Source organism: Scardinius erythrophthalmus (genome assembly GCF_964197995.2).
Source record: "Scardinius erythrophthalmus genome assembly, chromosome: 22".
NCBI classification, from domain to species: Eukaryota; Metazoa; Chordata; class Actinopteri; order Cypriniformes; family Leuciscidae; genus Scardinius; species Scardinius erythrophthalmus.
In genome coordinates this window covers 19,832,678-19,850,833 of record NC_138242.1, presented here as the reverse complement: position 1 = coordinate 19,850,833, position 18,156 = coordinate 19,832,678, and the positions used below count along the sequence as shown (strand labels likewise).

At 38.6% G+C, this 18,156-nt stretch overlaps 1 protein-coding gene across 3 annotated transcripts in view; it reads left to right on the top strand.

The window, feature by feature from the left end:
* arfgef1 (ADP-ribosylation factor guanine nucleotide-exchange factor 1 (brefeldin A-inhibited)) overlaps positions 1 to 18,156 on the top strand; it is a 64,331-nt gene that overhangs the window by 43,920 nt on the left and 2,255 nt on the right. Inside the window, exons 14-38 of one of the 3 annotated variants that reach the window (XM_081353060.1) lie at positions 1,128 to 1,329; positions 2,780 to 2,891; positions 3,437 to 3,642; positions 3,749 to 3,833; positions 4,049 to 4,214; positions 5,501 to 5,652; positions 5,760 to 5,888; positions 6,313 to 6,471; positions 6,576 to 6,720; positions 7,478 to 7,565; positions 7,661 to 7,701; positions 7,979 to 8,148; positions 8,378 to 8,529; positions 10,688 to 10,860; positions 10,974 to 11,134; positions 11,578 to 11,708; positions 12,039 to 12,168; positions 12,357 to 12,492; positions 12,649 to 12,787; positions 13,897 to 13,966; positions 14,082 to 14,181; positions 14,530 to 14,669; positions 15,366 to 15,534; positions 15,782 to 15,920; positions 17,979 to 18,096. In XM_081353060.1, coding sequence (XP_081209186.1) covers positions 1,128 to 1,329; positions 2,780 to 2,891; positions 3,437 to 3,642; positions 3,749 to 3,833; positions 4,049 to 4,214; positions 5,501 to 5,652; positions 5,760 to 5,888; positions 6,313 to 6,471; positions 6,576 to 6,720; positions 7,478 to 7,565; positions 7,661 to 7,701; positions 7,979 to 8,148; positions 8,378 to 8,529; positions 10,688 to 10,860; positions 10,974 to 11,134; positions 11,578 to 11,708; positions 12,039 to 12,168; positions 12,357 to 12,492; positions 12,649 to 12,787; positions 13,897 to 13,966; positions 14,082 to 14,181; positions 14,530 to 14,669; positions 15,366 to 15,534; positions 15,782 to 15,920; positions 17,979 to 18,096 — 3,413 coding nt within the window. Of the gene's footprint in view, positions 1 to 1,127; positions 1,330 to 2,779; positions 2,892 to 3,436; positions 3,643 to 3,748; positions 3,834 to 4,048; positions 4,215 to 5,500; positions 5,653 to 5,759; positions 5,889 to 6,312; positions 6,472 to 6,575; positions 6,721 to 7,477; positions 7,566 to 7,660; positions 7,702 to 7,978; positions 8,149 to 8,377; positions 8,530 to 10,687; positions 10,861 to 10,973; positions 11,135 to 11,577; positions 11,709 to 12,038; positions 12,173 to 12,356; positions 12,493 to 12,648; positions 12,788 to 13,896; positions 13,967 to 14,081; positions 14,203 to 14,529; positions 14,670 to 15,365; positions 15,535 to 15,781; positions 15,921 to 17,978; positions 18,097 to 18,156 lie in introns of all 3 variants that reach the window. The other 2 variants (XM_081353058.1, XM_081353059.1) reach the window with 2 other exon arrangements.

Genomic DNA, 18,156 nt, shown 5'->3' with positions numbered 1-18,156 from the left:
GAACTTCACAGCAATGCCTCACAACTACTTAGAACACCTTAGCAAACACTAGCAACACCCAGGAAAACACTGGAAAAAAAACAGATTTGGAACTACATTAAATTGCAAATAATTAGTCAGAACACATTAGCAGCACATTCATGACAGTGGTTACCATGGATTTTGTGTTTTATAAATGTAGTAGCCATGGTATTTTAGTGGAAACAATGTTAACAATGGCAAATCAAATAAAAAATTTTCTGTAACCTTTCATCTTGACCAAATTGCCAGTCTTACATATGCAGGCCTTATGTCCTAATTGGCCAGTCCGATTGTAGCATACTTATCTGAGTAACTCTTCAGATGCATTATGTTTGTTTTGGATCCCTAATCAAGACTCTCAGGTTCTTGTATTCTCATCATGCTGGACAAATCTTTGTTCTTTTCTCTTAACGGACGCACATCAAAAGGGAGAGCAGGTAACGGCAGTTTGTAGTGACATTTAGAATTGATTGCATTAGCTGTTGCGTAAACTAGACAGTGGTCTCTTAATAGTTCTTTATGTTGTGGCCGTATTAGCTTTTGTATATCATTGTATGTTATTGTTTGAAGCTTAAGACGAACAGGCAAGTATCTCCCAGCTGCTACTGGCTCCTCTGATCTCTTAAAGAGAGGAAACTATGAGAAATGAGGAAGTGACCTGACGGCTCATGTTACAGCGATAGCCACCCGCTAAATCTTTTACAGTGTTTCCAGTGTGTAATTAGACCCTGCAAACTGCAACCATGGCTTCCACATACCCAAACCGTCTGTTTATCTTGCTTGCACAAACTTCAGATCTGTTACTTTGTGTATTCAGGTCACGCTGCTCTTCCTCCAGTCCCCATCGTGCTGTTTTTGTGATACGAGTCAGCCGAGGCCAAAGACTTTATTAGAGAAGTGTTGTGTTGGGAAACTCATATAGGGAGTTGAGTCAGAAAAAAGACTCTACACCAATACACATTTCAGCCAACCAGGACTCCAATGAATCATGTTGTCTCTAGTCCTTAGGCTACAGGGGTTCATGGTGTTTCACAAACTGGGCTCATCATTTTTTCAGCTTTCTCTAAAATTGCATCTGAATTTCATTTCTCTTCTCTCTCGATCAGGCCAAGAAAAGCCTTTAGAACAGGAAACCAATGAGACAAAGCATCCAGAAACGATTAACCGCTACGGCAGCATTAACTCATTGGACTCCACCGCCTCGTCAGGCATCGGGAGCTACAGCACACAGATGTCTGGGACGGACAACCCTGAGCAGTTTGAGGTCCTCAAACAACAGAAGGAGATCATAGAGCAAGGCATTGACCTGTAAGCCATTTAAGTTGGATTCAAAAGCATGAAATCAATTTATGCACTATCAGTGCTGTTAACAAAAATTTGAATGGAAATTGCTTAGTTTACCTATCTATGTCCAGTCCTGCTCCTGGAGGGCCATTGTCATGCAATTTTTCCATAGTATGAAAAACATGCAGCTGTCTTGCAGAGTTAAGATCCAACCCCAATTAAACTCACCTGAACCAGCTGATTAAGGTCTTCAGGCATACTAGAAACTTCTAGGCAGGTGAACTAATCTCTGCAGCATGTCGGCCCTCCAAGAGCAAGTTCGGACACCTTAAAGGTGAAGTGTATAAGTTCTGTAGCACTAGGTTGGAATAGGTTGGCAGAGCCAGTTGGAATAAAAAGAATTGCTTGCAAACAGGTTTCATAAACACTTCCCCATCTACCTGACAAATGGTACCTCAAACAGTTGTGCCAGTAGTTGAAATGTTGGGCTCAAACAAACAGCAATCTTAAAGGGTTCATATGGATTCCTGATCTTTTGAGATACAAGGTCTACTATGAAATTCTAATGTATCTTTCTGTACTTTTTCCACTATGAAAAAAGAGACTGCGAAAACTTCTCGTTCTGAACTTCTGCAATTTTCACACATCAGATGGATGAAAATTTTAATTTAAACACGACTGCCACATTTACACGTCAATGACACCTATTCTGTGTTTAGAAACTAAAGAATAAAATGTATGAAAGTGTCAGGGTTTTTGTTGTTCCTGGAAGTGTGTAGCACCTACTGCTCTGTACTTTCTTCTGAAGAAACTGTTTCAGTCCATCTATACCATTTTGTTTTATAAATCTGTCATAATGCATTTCAATGTTTGAGTCACAGCAGCAAAAACCAGAATATCGCATAAAACATATGCGAATAAAGCACCGTTTCTATCCAGTGAGCCGAAGAGAACAAAATCATCACTTCCTGATAAACTGCCGTTAAATATTATTTAGAAAAATAGAAGTTGCTGCTGAATGAGAAGCCACAAATTTCATATATAATAAATGACTTGTGCCGCAGAACGCACAGACGAAACGGAATAAAGTTATCTTGTTTTTGGAGGCAGGAGTCATGACAATTCTGGAAGGAATTATTATTAAACCACTTTGACGACTTTGCTCAGGCATTTCAGAATGACCAAAACAGCATTTTAAATGATGTGCAATGAGTTTGGTCCGCTGGTTAGTCCAGTTATGTCGTCCCATCGCAAAGTCACGTCTTTTTTGATGCGCATCGAGGAATTTATTTGGTAAATGACATGTGTTTCCATCGTAGTTTATGCGCATGTTTTCTTATCGGAAAAATTATGCTTCATGAACCCTTTCATAGACAAAAACACACTGCACACTTCACCTTCAGAACATCCTTACAAAATGCCAAATGTGAATCTGTTGATCATATCTTAATGTTCTATTTATCACAATGCTCAGGTTCAACAAAAAACCAAAGAGGGGCATTCAGTACCTGCAAGAACAAGGCATGCTGGGAACTACGCCTGAAGATATCGCCCAGTTTTTACACCAAGAGGAAAGACTTGACTCTGTAAGACATTGTTTATCTACAATATTTTCCCTTACCTTGTTTCTTCCATGTATTGTGACCTAGGCCAGTATACTGTAATAAAACAGGGCTTTTCTGAAACGTTTCTGAAAAAAAAAAAAAAAACAAGGTAAATAAAAAATATTAAGGTGCTCCAGAAAAGTGTTGCCCCACTTAGAAATGATTTGATCCTTCAGTGTGATGAATCGGCAACTCATTTGCTCGTTCATCCGGCCTCAAAAGACTACAGCAGTAATGAGTAATAAGAGCTCCTTAAATCTGCCCCAAAATTAGGGCACTTCAGCCCGAATAGCCCTCAGCCTCCTGAATGTCTTGAGATATGCGTGGAATACTTCCACACATTGAAAATTGCATTTCAAAGGTGCACACTGAATAGATGCTCAATAATTTCTCCAGTCTGCAGTGTCTGTTAGTGTGGCTTTAGAATATAGCATTGAGCATGTGTTTTTGAGTTATAAAACATGATTTTTCTGCTCTACCTACACAATCAATATGACTCATTGGCCCTTCTGTTTCCAACCTGACAGATCCAGGTAGGAGAGTTTCTCGGAGACAACGATCGCATCAATAAAGAGGTTATGTATGCCTACGTCGACCAAATGGACTTCCAGGGCAAAGATTTCGTGCCAGCACTGCGCACGTTCCTCGAGGGTTTCCGTCTGCCCGGAGAGGCCCAGAAAATTGATCGACTGATGGAGAAATTTGCTGCTAGATATTTAGAATGCAACCAAGGGTGAGTGCAGCGGTCTCCTTCTGTTTCAATAGATTAACCTATATTGCTAATTATGTCGCAAACACTGCACTCAGTCGCTGTTTGTCTCTTTTATGTCTCTCCTTAGGCAAACGCTGTTCGCCAGCGCAGACACCGCATACGTCCTCGCGTATTCAATCATCATGTTGACTACAGATCTACACAGTCCGCAGGTTAGTGCACCCAGTGCTGATTGTTCACTGAAATCTTCAGCGAATGCAGAATGCATTTTCTTTTCATTCCCGAGTCTATGAATGTTAATATGAACGTCGGTGCTGGAAACGGCTGTTTGGCATTCAATCTTGATATGTGAGCGGAATAGTTAAATCTAGGGTGATGGATGTTTCTGAAACGCAACTGATCTGTTGTTTCCTTTATCTTGGCACAGGTGAAGAATAAAATGACAAAAGAGCAATACATCAAGATGAACCGAGGTATCAATGACAGTAAAGATTTACCGGAGGAGTATCTCTCAGCCATTTATGATGAAATCGCAGGGAAAAAAATATCTATGAAGGAGACGAAGGAAATACATATCAAGTCGAATAAGCAAAGTGAGTATTTGGCATACCGATTTGAATCCTGTGCATGATTGGTCAAATGCATTTTTGCTTGATGTGGTCATGGCAGTCCTTTTAATTATTGTACGATAATGAGTTTGAGACTGTACATAAGTGGTTTTCAACCAGGGAACCAGGGCCCACTAGGGGTCCTCAACTAAATTGGGGGCATCGAGATGACTTTAAATTATTTAAAACAAGCTAAAACAAATACAAATCTGGATATTTCTTAGTTTCTGGCTATTTTTTTTATAATGAGTATAGATATTTTTTAATAATTATTCAATTAGTAATCATTATAGTTATTATTCATTTTTATTATATGTTTCATTTTAATTTTTTATAATTATTAACCATAATAAAACAAAACAATGAAATATATAACATGAAATATTAGAGATGCGCGATATATCGGCCACCATATCAGTATAGGCCGATATATGCTCATTTTTAATGTTATCGTTATCAGCCTGATAACAAAATTTTACCTTTTACCTATATTAAAGGTGCATTGCGCAACTTTTCATGTTAAAAATACCCGTTTTTCTAACCCATACATGCTTAAACAATTGCCTGATGGGCTGAATGAGCCCTTCTCTGATCACTGCGATTGCCTCTATAATCCTGTACAGTAAAATAAATAAGAGGGATTCGGGTCGGAATTTGAGACTGGGCCTGACGTCATGCGCGTTCAGTTGCAGTGTTGCAGTTTCGCTTGTCGCCAGAGGGGGCATAGTTCTGCAAAAACTCAGAGACTTGCGCAATGCACCTTTAAAGCTGATAAATAATGCATTTTTCCTTCAGATGCGCTCTGTTCGCCATGATGGTTTTGAATTGCTTTAAATATGATTGGAATCACTTCAAAAAAGGAAAATACAGTTAAGTGTAACATGTGCAGCGCAAGTCTGTCATGTCGGCTACATAAAATTATAATGAGAAAATTATAATTGTGTGCTTGGGACGTGGCTTTTAATGGTGAGGCTTTTGTTTTTGTAATCAGGCTCTCAAAAATGGTATAAAAATTTGGATTTAGATTAATCGGCCAATATATCGGTTATCGGCTTTCAAATATAAATAATTATCGGTTATCGTATCGGCCAAAATTTTCATATCGGTGCGTCCCTAGAATAATTATTATTAAAATTCAAGCTATTGGACTTCCGAGAGAACAAATGAACATTTATGTTCGGCTGTCTCTGTAGAGGCATAAGGAGTATTCTGATATTTTGAGGTGAGGTTTGTGTTAACTGATGGTGCTTTTGCTGTTGTCTCTGAATCAGGTGTGGCCAGTGAGAAGCAGAGGAGGCTTCTGTACAATGTTGAGATGGAGCAAATGGCAAAGACAGCCAAGGCTCTGATGGAAGCTGTGAGCCACGTTCAGGCGCCCTTCACCAGCGCCACCCACCTCGAGCACGTCAGACCAATGTTTAAGGTATTCTGTCCATGTACATACATGTTTAAAGTATTCTGTACATGTACTTCCACGTACATTCTGTCTGGATGCAAATACCCATCCCATATTATCTTGATCTCTCATAGCTGGCCTGGACACCCTTTCTGGCTGCGTTCAGCGTGGGTCTGCAAGACTGTGATGACACTGAGGTGGCTTCGTTGTGTCTTGAGGGAATCCGCTGTGCTATCAGGATAGCTTGCATCTTCAGCATTCAGGTAATTTCACACATTGCATTAACCGTGGAGAGGTCATTTACCCAAGCCGAGAAAGGCCTTGCGTTTGCTTGAATTGCTATTCAAATCTCTGTCTGAATAAGTGACTTTAAAAACTTCAGTCATCTTTGGCTGGAATGATCGACTGCTTAAAGGAATAGTTGACCCAAAAATGAAAACTGAAATCATTTATTAGTCTTTGTGTCGTTCCAAACATGTGGAACACAAAAAAATATATTTTGAGGAATGCGCATGTTGCGCTTTTCCATACAATTACAATGAATGAGGATTAGAGCTGTAAAGCTTCAAAAAGGATGCAAAAACTTTATAAAAGTGGTTCATATGACTACATTCGGTAGCTTTCAGTAAGAAACAGACCAAACAGAAACCCTCCGAAAGGTTTTTGTTCTCTGCTGATTTTTTCCAGTTGGAGCGAGATGCGTACGTTCAGGCTCTGGCCCGCTTCACGTTGCTGACGGCCAGCTCGGGCATCACTGAGATGAAGCAGAAGAACATCGACACCATCAAGACCCTCATTACAGTGGCACACACGGATGGAAATTACCTAGGAAACTCCTGGCATGAGGTGAGCACTGCCAAGCCCAACTCTTTGATTGGCCTGCATGTTTCCTATGTGATGTGATTGGCAGATTTTGTCAGGTATTATCATATTCTGTATGTGCGCTGCAGATTCTGAAGTGCATTAGTCAGCTGGAGTTGGCCCAGCTCATCGGGACAGGAGTGAAGGCTCGGTACATATCAGGAACCGTACGGGGGAAGGAAGGCTTCATCACCAGCACCAAGGAACAGACGTCTGATGAGTACCTGGGCTTGGGTCAGTCAATCACACTTCACACAAGCAGCAAACATATCATTATTATAAATGTTTGTTGACAAAGACTTTTTGACATAAATTACATATTTAAACGTTTTTTCTTTGAAACAAAATCTTCATGCCTTAAAATAGCTTGAGTGTAACTCTACACCCTTGCCTCATATAGTATACGCGGTTCAATGAATATGCAAATTAGCCCCGCCTCCACTCACTCACACCAGCTCAGAAACACCAGCGATTTCAATCTGCTATTTTTGGTTCACTGCAGTTTTAAGGAGAAAATACTCAGCAATGGTGTTGACTTATGAATTTACACATGGTTTGTCTTAAAGCATATTAAAAACACCATATAGACATAAACAACATTAAAAACTTGGTTTTCACCACAGGGCGACTTTAAATGTTTAACAGATGTTTAAATTAATAGCTAAACGTTTTGTCATTTGTCAGATTTTTTCAAATTTAGTTAATATTTAGTCTGTAAAGTAAAACGAGTGTGATATTGAATATGATTTGACAAAATATTGACTGAATTCAAAGGGCATTTTTGTCAAAACACAAAAACTGTGACATTGAAAACAAGCACAATCTGCATTGCTGCTTTTCCATTTGCAATTGCATCATCATAAACGTTTTATCTAAAGATAAAATGTGATCCATTAAGATTGCTTTATTATAATCCAGCATAATTATCCAGCAGTGTGAAATTAAGTTGGTACTTGTATAAATAATCCAACTGTGGTTTTTCTCACAATAGGAGGGAACGTTGATCGTAAACAGATCGCAAGCATTCAGGAGTCTATCGGGGAGACCAGCTCGCAAAGTGTGGTGGTCGCTGTGGACCGGTATGATGGTTATCGTTAATTCTAATGAACCTCATAATGTTACAAACACTAATATGTTCCTGGAATGTTGTTAACGCTCATATTCTTCTCTGCAGGATATTCACAGGCTCTACCAGACTTGATGGAAATGCTATCGGTAAGTACAAGACTTCAAATTTACAGTTGACATGTTTATTTAAATCTTACACTACCGTTCAAAAGTTTGTGATTGGTACGTTTTTTTAAGTGTTTTTGAAAGAAGTCTCTTATGTTAATCAAGACTGCAATTTATTGTGTATATTGCATTCAAGCTGTATTTTATTAGTATTTGTTTCTGGGATTTGAACCCACGACCTTGGCGTTGCAAGCGCCACACTACCTTCAGTTCTGAGAAGATTAAAGTGTTGTGTTGTGTACCTTGCTGTGTCTTGCAGTGGACTTTGTCCGATGGCTGTGTGCTGTATCTATGGACGAATTGGCCTCCCCTACACACCCTCGAATGTTCAGTCTGCAGAAGATCGTGGAGATTTCGTACTACAACATGGGTCGTATCAGGCTGCAGTGGTCCAGGATATGGGAGGTTATAGGGGATCATTTCAATAAGGTGAGTTCAAAGCAGCCACCAAATCAACGCTGGAAGGAAATCGGTCCTTGAAGAGTGTGTGTCTCGGTGGCTTTGTATGATATCAGAGAAATCTAATGATGCTTTTAAATTTCACTCTGCCTGTGGGAGGGCATATCTAATAGATTGAAGAAGAGCCGAAAATGAAAACACAGCACTCTCGTTGCTTTAACGTTCCCCCTCGTCTCTTTCGCTTTCTGTTTTGACACAGGTCGGCTGTAATCCCAATGAGGATGTTGCTATTTTCGCTGTGGACTCTTTGAGGCAGCTATCCATGAAATTTTTGGAGAAGGGAGAGTTGGCCAATTTCAGATTCCAGAAGGATTTCCTCAGGCCGTTTGAGCACATAATGAAAAAGAACAGGTGAGCGTTTCAATTTACACTGCAGTTAAAGTGAAATATCACTTAACGCTTCATATATAGAGAGTGTCAATTGAATAACCAAACAAATTGTAATGAATTAATTGCATGGTTTGTCGTACAACTGTGCAAGTCTTGCCTTAAGACGGGTTCGAGGCTCAAGGCTTGTTTTGAGTGTAGCTGTTTTTTTCTCTCCGGCGGATGTACTGCTTCTAAATGTCATCTTCTGAAGGGCTCTGTTCTGGATTCAGGAGACTGGAGTGCCTGATCTTCATGATGTCATTTTCAGTGCCTTGTTTACATATATAAAATGTTCTCCTTTTAAGGGAAACATTTTTGATCTTTCAGGAAATGTATTGTAGACATAAACAAAAGGTTTTGTTTATTAACCCTAGTTACATAGTTCTTTCTTTAACATCCGTGGTGTATTGAACCATTGAGAATAACTAAAAGGTAAAATGCCCACATTTTTCAATCAAGTGATTTTAGATCCATAGTGTAACATTTTCAAAGACAAACTATTTTTCTGAAAACTTGGCACTGCCTTAAAAGTCATGAAAAAAAAAAAATATATATATATATATATAAATGTTTTAAATAAATTTAATATAAAAATATATCATTTTATAAAAATATAATTTTAGTTATGCTCAAGTCCAAAATATTAGAAAATACTTCAAACATTAAAAATAAAATAGTAGAAAATCGCGAAATGTCTATAAAACGATTTTTATATTCAGCAATACTCACTCTATTAAAGTGTCTCTTTTAAGCATTGGCAACTCATTTAGTTAATCAGTTTGTTATGATCTATTCATTAAAAATAATTGTTATTTTAGGAATATTTTGAATTAGCTTTTTATTTTCAATTTTAATTTTAGTAATTTTGTTATTTGATTTTGTAATTTGTATTAGTTTTTTCAACTTTTTTTGTCAGTTTTAGTACTTCAACTAGAAGTGTTGCATTAGAAAATAACTGAAATAAAAGTTATGTAATTTTTTTTCATCTAATTATTATATATTTATTATATATAGATTTTATTTCAGCTGTATTTCAATACATATTTTACTTTTAGTTAACAATAACAACACTGGTTTTGAACAATACATTTAAATGAATTCACTGTCATCACTCAGTATTTGAATAAAAAAATGTAAAATTGAAATTAAATTGAATTTTGTAGTGAAAAATATTTAGTTAAATACTGCTTTTTTTAAATTCAGTTATGCAAAGTATTTCATTTGTTTTATATTGTGTACATTTATATTTCCAAATATGATGCTTCCACCTTCACTGAATTCCTCATTGCGCCAAAGTTGTGTAACCAACTATTTGAAAATGTAGCTAGACGGCAGCCTGACTACTTTAAAGGAACACGCTGACTTTTTGGGACTTTAGCTTATTCACCGCATCCCCCAAAGATAAGTCCATACATACCCTTTTCATCTCCATGCATACCGTAACTCTGTCTGACACACCCATTCCTAGCCTAGCTTAGCAGAAAGACTGGGGGTAAACGGCTCCAGCTAGCATACTGCTCCCAATAAGTGGCAGTGCTTCGCCTTTCGAGAATATAGTTCCCAGTATGTATACGGTTAGAAGATGGCTGTGTCTCATGTGACCTTGTTATTTGTACATGCTGTGACTATACAAATCACATGTAAATAGGAAAATGTTGGCGTTATTTTGTCACTTATTGGGAGCAGTGTGCTAGCTGGAGCCCTTTACCTCCAGTCTTTGTGCTAAGCTAGGCTAGCTGTGGGTGTGTCAGACAGAGTTACGGCACGCACAGAGATGAAAAGGGTATGTATGGACTTATCTAACTCTGGGGGATTGGTGAATAAGCTAAAGTCCCAAAAAGTCGGCATGTTCCTTTAAATTATAAGCAGCCTGGCAATCTTCACTTTCAAAGTAGCTTCTCAATCACTGGAAAGAAGCGAAGAAGAGAAAGATATATTAGCTCATATGGACCCTGCATACTCATTAAGCTTTGTGAGTGAACACACACACACACAGTGTCAGAATACATCATGACTAAACTCCATGACCGATGGAGATAAATGAATTGTCTACACACGTTTGTCCCTGCAGAATGAGATGAAGTGAGCGAGTGTGTGCATGTTTTCCTGCTTTAGTTACATGCTTCTTCTCCATCTGCAGATCTCCTACCATTAGAGACATGGTGGTCCGCTGCATAGCCCAGATGGTCAACTCTCAGGCTGGGAATATTAGATCAGGGTGGAAGAACATCTTCTCCGTGTTTCATCTCGCTGCCTCCGATCAGGATGAGAGCATAGTGGAGCTGGCCTTCCAGACAACTGGACACATCGTCAGTAAGTGCCTCCATGGAGATCAAGGATGCTCTCATTTAGGATACAAGATAGGAATAAATAATTAAGAGCCTTTTTAATACACTGGGGTTCAATAGTCTCTTTTCACCTCGCAGCGAATGTATTTGAGAAGCATTTCCCAGCAACCATCGACTCCTTCCAGGACGCTGTCAAATGTCTGTCTGAGTTCGCCTGCAACGCTTCTTTCCCCGACACCAGCATGGAGGCCATCCGTCTCATCCGCCACTGCGCTAAATACGTCTCCGACCGACCTCAGGTCAGTGATAACGAGTGCGCGCTCCATAACTCTGAATTATAATCTGACCCCGGGTCAGGCTTTCCACAGACACCCTCTAAATGGATTACACTTAATGAGGAAACTCTCATTACCAGATGCCTTAATGAGCAAAACCTAAGGCCTTTAGTAAGTGGATGGAAAATGTAAGCAATCTGTTTTCTGCTCTTCATGAAGGGTGATTGCGTTATGAGCTGTGTTTGTGCCTGTTAAGTGCTTTAGTCCTGTGGTGTTTCTAAAGTGAAGATTAGTGAAGGCAACCCACAAGTAGACCTCCACCTCATCTTACCAAGGGTTGCCAGATTGGGGCAAAAATCTTTTGATCTGTGAATGCAGCTTATAGTCAAGTGTGTTCAGGCGTGTGCCATGTGATTTCAAAGCAAATGTGGCTCTGCGAGTAAACTGCTTATGTTTTGTGTCGACAGGCATTTAAAGACTGCACCAGTGACGATATGAACGTCGCTCCGGAGGACCGTGTCTGGGTGAGAGGCTGGTTCCCCATCCTCTTTGAGCTGTCATGCATCATCAACAGGTGTAAGCTGGACGTCCGGACCAGGTCAGTGCCAGACCCACAATACAGCCAACAGATTTATTCAGGATTCTTTGATGAATATAAAGTTCAGAGGAATATCAGTTTCCACAAAAATATTAAGCAGCACTGTTTTTTTTAACATAGATAATAATAAGAAATATTGATTGAGAATCAAATCAACATATTACAATGATTTCTGAAGGATCATGTGACACCAAAGACTGGAGTAATGATGCTGGAAATATTAATATTTTAATATTTTATAATAATGTTTTCAGTGTCTGTTTTGAAATGTTTTTGTTATGACATCTTTTTTTTCCCCTCCTGACAGTACATTTTTGTTTTGTTTGTCAGGGGTCTGACAGTGATGTTTGAGGTGATGAAGACGTACGGTCACACCTACGAGAAACACTGGTGGCAGGATCTGTTCCGCATTGTGTTCAGGATCTTTGACAACATGAAGCTTCCTGAGCAACAGACTGAGGCAAGTCAACGTCAGCAATGAAATCTGGCCTAGAATAAAATATGATTTTAGGACGTGTCACCAGCACAGATATTGCTTGGACAGGGACTCTCTCTGGCATTAATATAATCATATGGTACCACTGCATTATCTTCATATCAGCATGGAAAACCAGCATGGCTAATGTTCTGTTTTGTGTTTGTTTTTAGAAAGCGGAGTGGATGACCACCACCTGCAATCATGCACTTTATGCTATCTGTGACGTTTTCACACAGTACTTTGAATCTCTGAGTGATGTTCTGTTAGATGATATCCTCTCTCAGCTCTACTGGTGTGTGCAACAAGGTCAGTGTACAGTACCAGCAATAGACAAGATACAATTGCAGTGCATTTACAGTGACACTGCTGAGAAAACAACACGCATTGTGCAAAATACTGAAGACTAGGAGATTCATGTATGGACTTCAGGTCATGATTTCACTTGCATATCTCTCCTCACAGATAATGAGCAATTAGCGAGATCAGGCACTAATTGCCTTGAAAACGTGGTCATCCTCAACGGTGAGAAGTTTAACCCTGAGACCTGGGACAAGACATGCAACTGTATGCTAGACATCTTCAAAACCACCATCCCACACATGTGAGCGTTTCAGAAATTCGAATGGGTCATTTTACTAAACGAATGCCATTTATGTCCCTAGTATAAATGTGTTAAGACTTTTAACAAGGAATTTCTTTTTTCTAATAGCAATTTTTCCATTCTCCTTAAATATACATCCTGTTACCATCATATTTTTAAAGCTACACTGTGTAATTTTTTAAGTTGATTATTTGCAAAAAAACAGTTTTTTCAAAATGATATGTGCTCACTAATGTGTAATTACTTCTACCAACTAATCAAGTATTCTCGTAAGCGTAGAATCTGCCATTTAGAATACATACGAGCGAGTCGCTTGAATGGTGGCAGCCATGTTGCGCCTCCATCTTGAAAATACATTAGCCAAAGAGGGACATACCTGGAAATTCAAGCTTCGCCTTTCGCGTTTTGACACTCAGTGGCACTGTGACGAATGCGAGGGGGAGATTACTCGCGACTGAAACTTTCAACCCTGTTTGATTTACAACTATGAATTTGGACAGTAAACAACTGATTATTAAATACTAATTAAATTATATTTCTAATAAACATTGTGTAGCTAAAATAACTGTAAAACAGTCACCCCTGTTACTATGATTTTTTTTATACTAAACTACTGATTATTAAATACTTGATATTTGTACAAATATCTGCATTAAATTCTCTTTGTAATAAACATATTGTAGCTACATTTACTGTAAAACTGTCAACCCTGTTAGTATGATTTTGAATAGTAAACTACTGATTATTAAATAATGAATATGCTTTAGAAACATCTGCAATAAATTCTAATAAACATATTTTACTACCTTACATGCACAGCATTTAATGTCAAATGAAACCCTAAAACGTTCAGCCCTGTTACCATCAAACCCTGTTCCCTTAAGTATATAAAAAATATTTTTGGATGTATTTTAGCTTGACATGGCAAACCTAGGCATTATTATATCCTAACATAACTTAAAATGTATCATTTAGCTTGAGATGGCACAGTGCAATTTATTAGCACTTTGAAACACTACATTTGTCTGACAGAATGTTATCAAACAGAAAAAAAGAAAATACCTGCTGTATAGCATGACCCTTTTAACTCATCAATGTTTTGTTCACAGGCTGTTGACGTGGAGACCGGCTGGTACAGAGGGAGATCACGTGACTCAGCTGGACTCTGATAAACAGCTGGTATGCAAATGGGTTTCGAAACTGTGCTAAATGTGGAAGTGTTCAAGGGTCATCACAACCAGATGCGAGTTCCTATAATGTTTAATATTAATAAACACTTATCTGGTGCTTACAGGACTCCATTTCCCAGAAGTCAGTGGATATTCAGACTCGAGCAGATGACCAGCAGTCTGTGAACAGTATGGAGAAGGCTTTGGCTGACAACCGCAGACAGAGTCAGTTCAGTGTTGCTTTAGGCACGTATCGTGGTGGCCAACCATATTGATTTATTTAATTTTTTTGCTTCACATTATTTCATAAGTAAAAGATTTGAAACTCAACCATGAAATTGTTGTATATTGTTAATTGTAAATTTTAGCACTCATTATACAACAGTAAAGCCACAAATTACCAGTTAGAATCAAGTAATCCAGAGATCCATGTAATCATTTTTTCATTAATTGAATTTAACAGTGTTGTTTTTAGTCTTGGTTTTAGCCTGATTTCATAATAGACCCAAAACACATTGAAACATATCAGCTGGTCAGCTATTAATTTTGTGCTTCCATATGTGACCTCCCCAGAAGCCCAGGAACAGAGGCTGTTTGCGGCTCTGCTCATCAAGTGTGTGGTCCAGCTGGAGCTCATTCAGACCATAGACAACATTGTGTTCTTTCCTGCAACCAGTAAGAAGGAGGATGCTGAAAACTTGGCAGCAGCACAGGTATCAGCTCAGGATCTTTACAAACTCTTATTATGAACAAATCTGCCTTTTTATATATATATATATATATTATAATATATATTATTTTTTTTTTTATTATTGTTTTGGGCTACTTTTTTTGAGAGTTTAGAAAGCGAAATGGGAATGCAATCAAATTGCCAGATTGTGTCACCCACGTCAGTATTATTCTTATAATATTATAGTATTAATTAGTCTAGTATAGTATTTATTCATATTTAGAATTTTTGTTTTATTTTTATATTTTCAGGTTTTTTTTAATAATTGTATTTTTTTAAGTTTTAGTAATGTGCTTTTGCCATTTTTTAAATATATATTAATCTATGCAGCTATCATTTATATTTATTTTTTAATTTTTAGTTTCAGTCATTTTAGTTCTTCTACTTTTCAGTTAGTTGCCAAAGCAACATTTCTCATTTTCATTTATAGTGTTTAAAAAGTTCCAGCTCTATTTTAATGACCAAAAACATTTTTAATAGTTTTAGTTAACAATACCAACACTGGCACATGAGCACAGCTAATAAAAATAAATAAAAAAATAATAATTGTTTGAAAACCCCTATGCAAGGCCACAACTGTTCATTGACTTGAACTTATTATCTGATTTATGAAGATTTTGTCTTCTGTACATGATGTGTATGAAGTTCTACAGTCTAAATGAAGTGTGTTTTCCTGCAGAGAGATGCTTTGGATGCCGATGTACATGTAGATACTCAGGACCAGGGAATGTATCGCTACCTGACCTCAGAACAGCTCTTTAAACTGCTCGACTGTCTGCTGGAGTCTCATCGCTTTGCCAAGGCCTTTAACTCCAATAATGAACAGAGAACAGCACTGTGGAAGGCTGGTCAGTACTACTGATTTCCTTGTTGTTAGAATCTTGAGATGCAATAAATATATCCATTGTTATGAGTTGATTTTTCAGTATCTACAAAAGCCGCCACATCGCTTACAGGCCACGTCGTATCAAGTCCTCCGTTATCAGATAGAGCTACCCGTGTGGCCTAATGGAGAGTCTTTGTCACGTCTGGCTTGATTTCTTCTCCCGTCCCACATTAAAAGAGCTCATTGTGTCTCCGTGTGTGTGTGATCAGGTTTCAAAGGGAAGTCGAAGCCCAATCTGCTGAAACAGGAGACCAGCAGCCTGGCGTGTGGCTTGCGTATCCTCTTCCGCATGTACACGGACGAGAGCAGGCAGGACGCCTGGGAGGAGGTGCAGAGGAGACTGCTCAAGTAAGACATCACTGTCACGATCGTGACTGGAACCGCTGTGCTCTCAGGCCCTGTGGCCATGGAAATATTATTCGACTAATTATATGCTCATAGCTTCAACTGTCTTTTTGTACACGGTACAGTTCACATCTTCCCTGGCTCTATTTTAGCTTAGGGACGGCTTTTGATATTTTAATAATAGACTGCCACTATAACAGCGACGTTGAAATGTTTTCAGTGTGTGTATCAGTTCTTTGTTCTTTTTGAACATTTTTTGAACATAAAACCGTGATAATATTGATAATCGTAAAAAATTTGGTCACTGTAATCGTGATATGAAATTGTCATACCATTTCATCTCTAATGAAATGCAACCATTATTTACCTCCATTATTCTGAGTGAAACAAGATATTCAAAACTATTCCAATACAAGTAGAATAATATCCAATAGGATCCTACTGAAAGGCTTGATGATATGATCCAGAGATTGTCCTGCACGAACCCAGCATATATAAGACTTTAAAGGTGCAGTAATTGATTTCTGAAAAACGCTGTTGTTAGTGGATTGGACCGAGCACCACAACAAACGTGTAGCCAATCAGAAATTTAAAAAAGACTGTAGAAAGAGAGATGGCTGAGAGACATTACAATCTCACTGGAAAAAGAAGGGTTATGATCTGGCAAGAGCTTTAGGACCCGCATTAATATTAGAAAAGCTTTCCAGCGCTGGAGAGACCTAAGCGGGAAGGCCTGAAAACAGATGTCGAGATTGAGTTGTTTCTGTTTCATGGTTTTGAGAGTGTGCTGCTGGCGACTAACAATGAACTCTTGCTTATATACACGTGTACTGAATGTTAAAGGGATAGTTCACTCAAAAATGAAAATCATTTACTCTCCCTCAAGTTGTTCCAAACCTGTATGACTTTCTTTCTTCTGCTGAACACAAAAGAAGATATTTTGAAGAAAGTCGGTAACCAAATGTCTGATGGACCCCATTGACTTCCATAGTAGGAAAAAAAATACTATGGAAGTCAATGGGGACCAGCAACTGTTTAATTACCAACCTTCTTTAAAATATCTTCTTTTGTGTTTAGCAGAAGAAAGAAAGTCATACAGGTTTGGAACAACTTGAGAGAGAGTAAATGATCACAGAATTTTCATTTTTGGGTGAACTATCCCTTTTTTTGTGCATCCTTGTCGTTCGTTTGTCATCTTTGCTTTATTTTTCTCTAAGCATTATTTTGCTTTGCTTCTGCTATGATAAAAGAGACACTCTTGCATTGCGTGTTTGTGCATTATGGGGGCGGAGCAATGGAAGGGAGGGGTGTGTTTGTTTGGGTTGATATCAAATATCAACAATCTTCAACAACGATTTTGAGAAATCACTTACTGCACCTTTAATTGTTGAGTCCTTCAATGTTCAATCTAAAAAATCTAAAATTAATCTAAAAACACTTGGAGTTCAGAAGGTCAGTGCATTAAAAGCCATTCTTCGTTCTAATTTGTTCATTTTTATGATGGACAAAGGTCATTCTGCCTTATATTCCCTGAAGTGAGTGTGTGGGATGGCTTCATTGAATTGGCATTGGTTCTCTGGCTTGAATCCAACAGTGAGAAACCATTTCATGCACCATTAGGACAGTGTTTTGTTAGATTAGTTGGGTAAGAAACATTAGTGGTAGCAAATTAAGTTTCACTGAGCTCTAATTTGACTGAGTCTCAGACCTGTGTCCTTCCATTCAGCATGACTCTCAGACTACACTGCTAATAGGGTTCAATCATGAGAAAGAGGACAGGTCAGACTCTGACTTCCATGTCTGCAGGAAGACTCTAATCATTCGCGGTGTTCACCGAACCCAGCGGCCCAGTGAGAGAGCGTGAAGACACGCTTAACCAGGCCAAAGGGGATTTAGGTGAGATTAGGTCATGATGACTGAAGGAAGCTGCAGGGCTGATGAGGGGTTATATAAGACAATGAAGGGGAGGAGCCTATCAGAGGTCACCAAGCCTACATTCAAGACGTTTTTGGTTTAGGTGGAATATGTCTTTATTTATAAATCTCTCTTTGTGTTTGTCAGCGTGTGCAGTGACGCTGTGGCTTACTTCCTGACGCTGACGTCTGAGAGCCACCGTGAGGCCTGGACTAACCTACTGCTGCTCTTCCTTACCAAAGTGCTCAAGATCAGCGACGACAGGGTGAGTGTCGGATTCATAGAATCCTGCAGTCCAGATTTTCCCAACTGGGGGTTTACGATC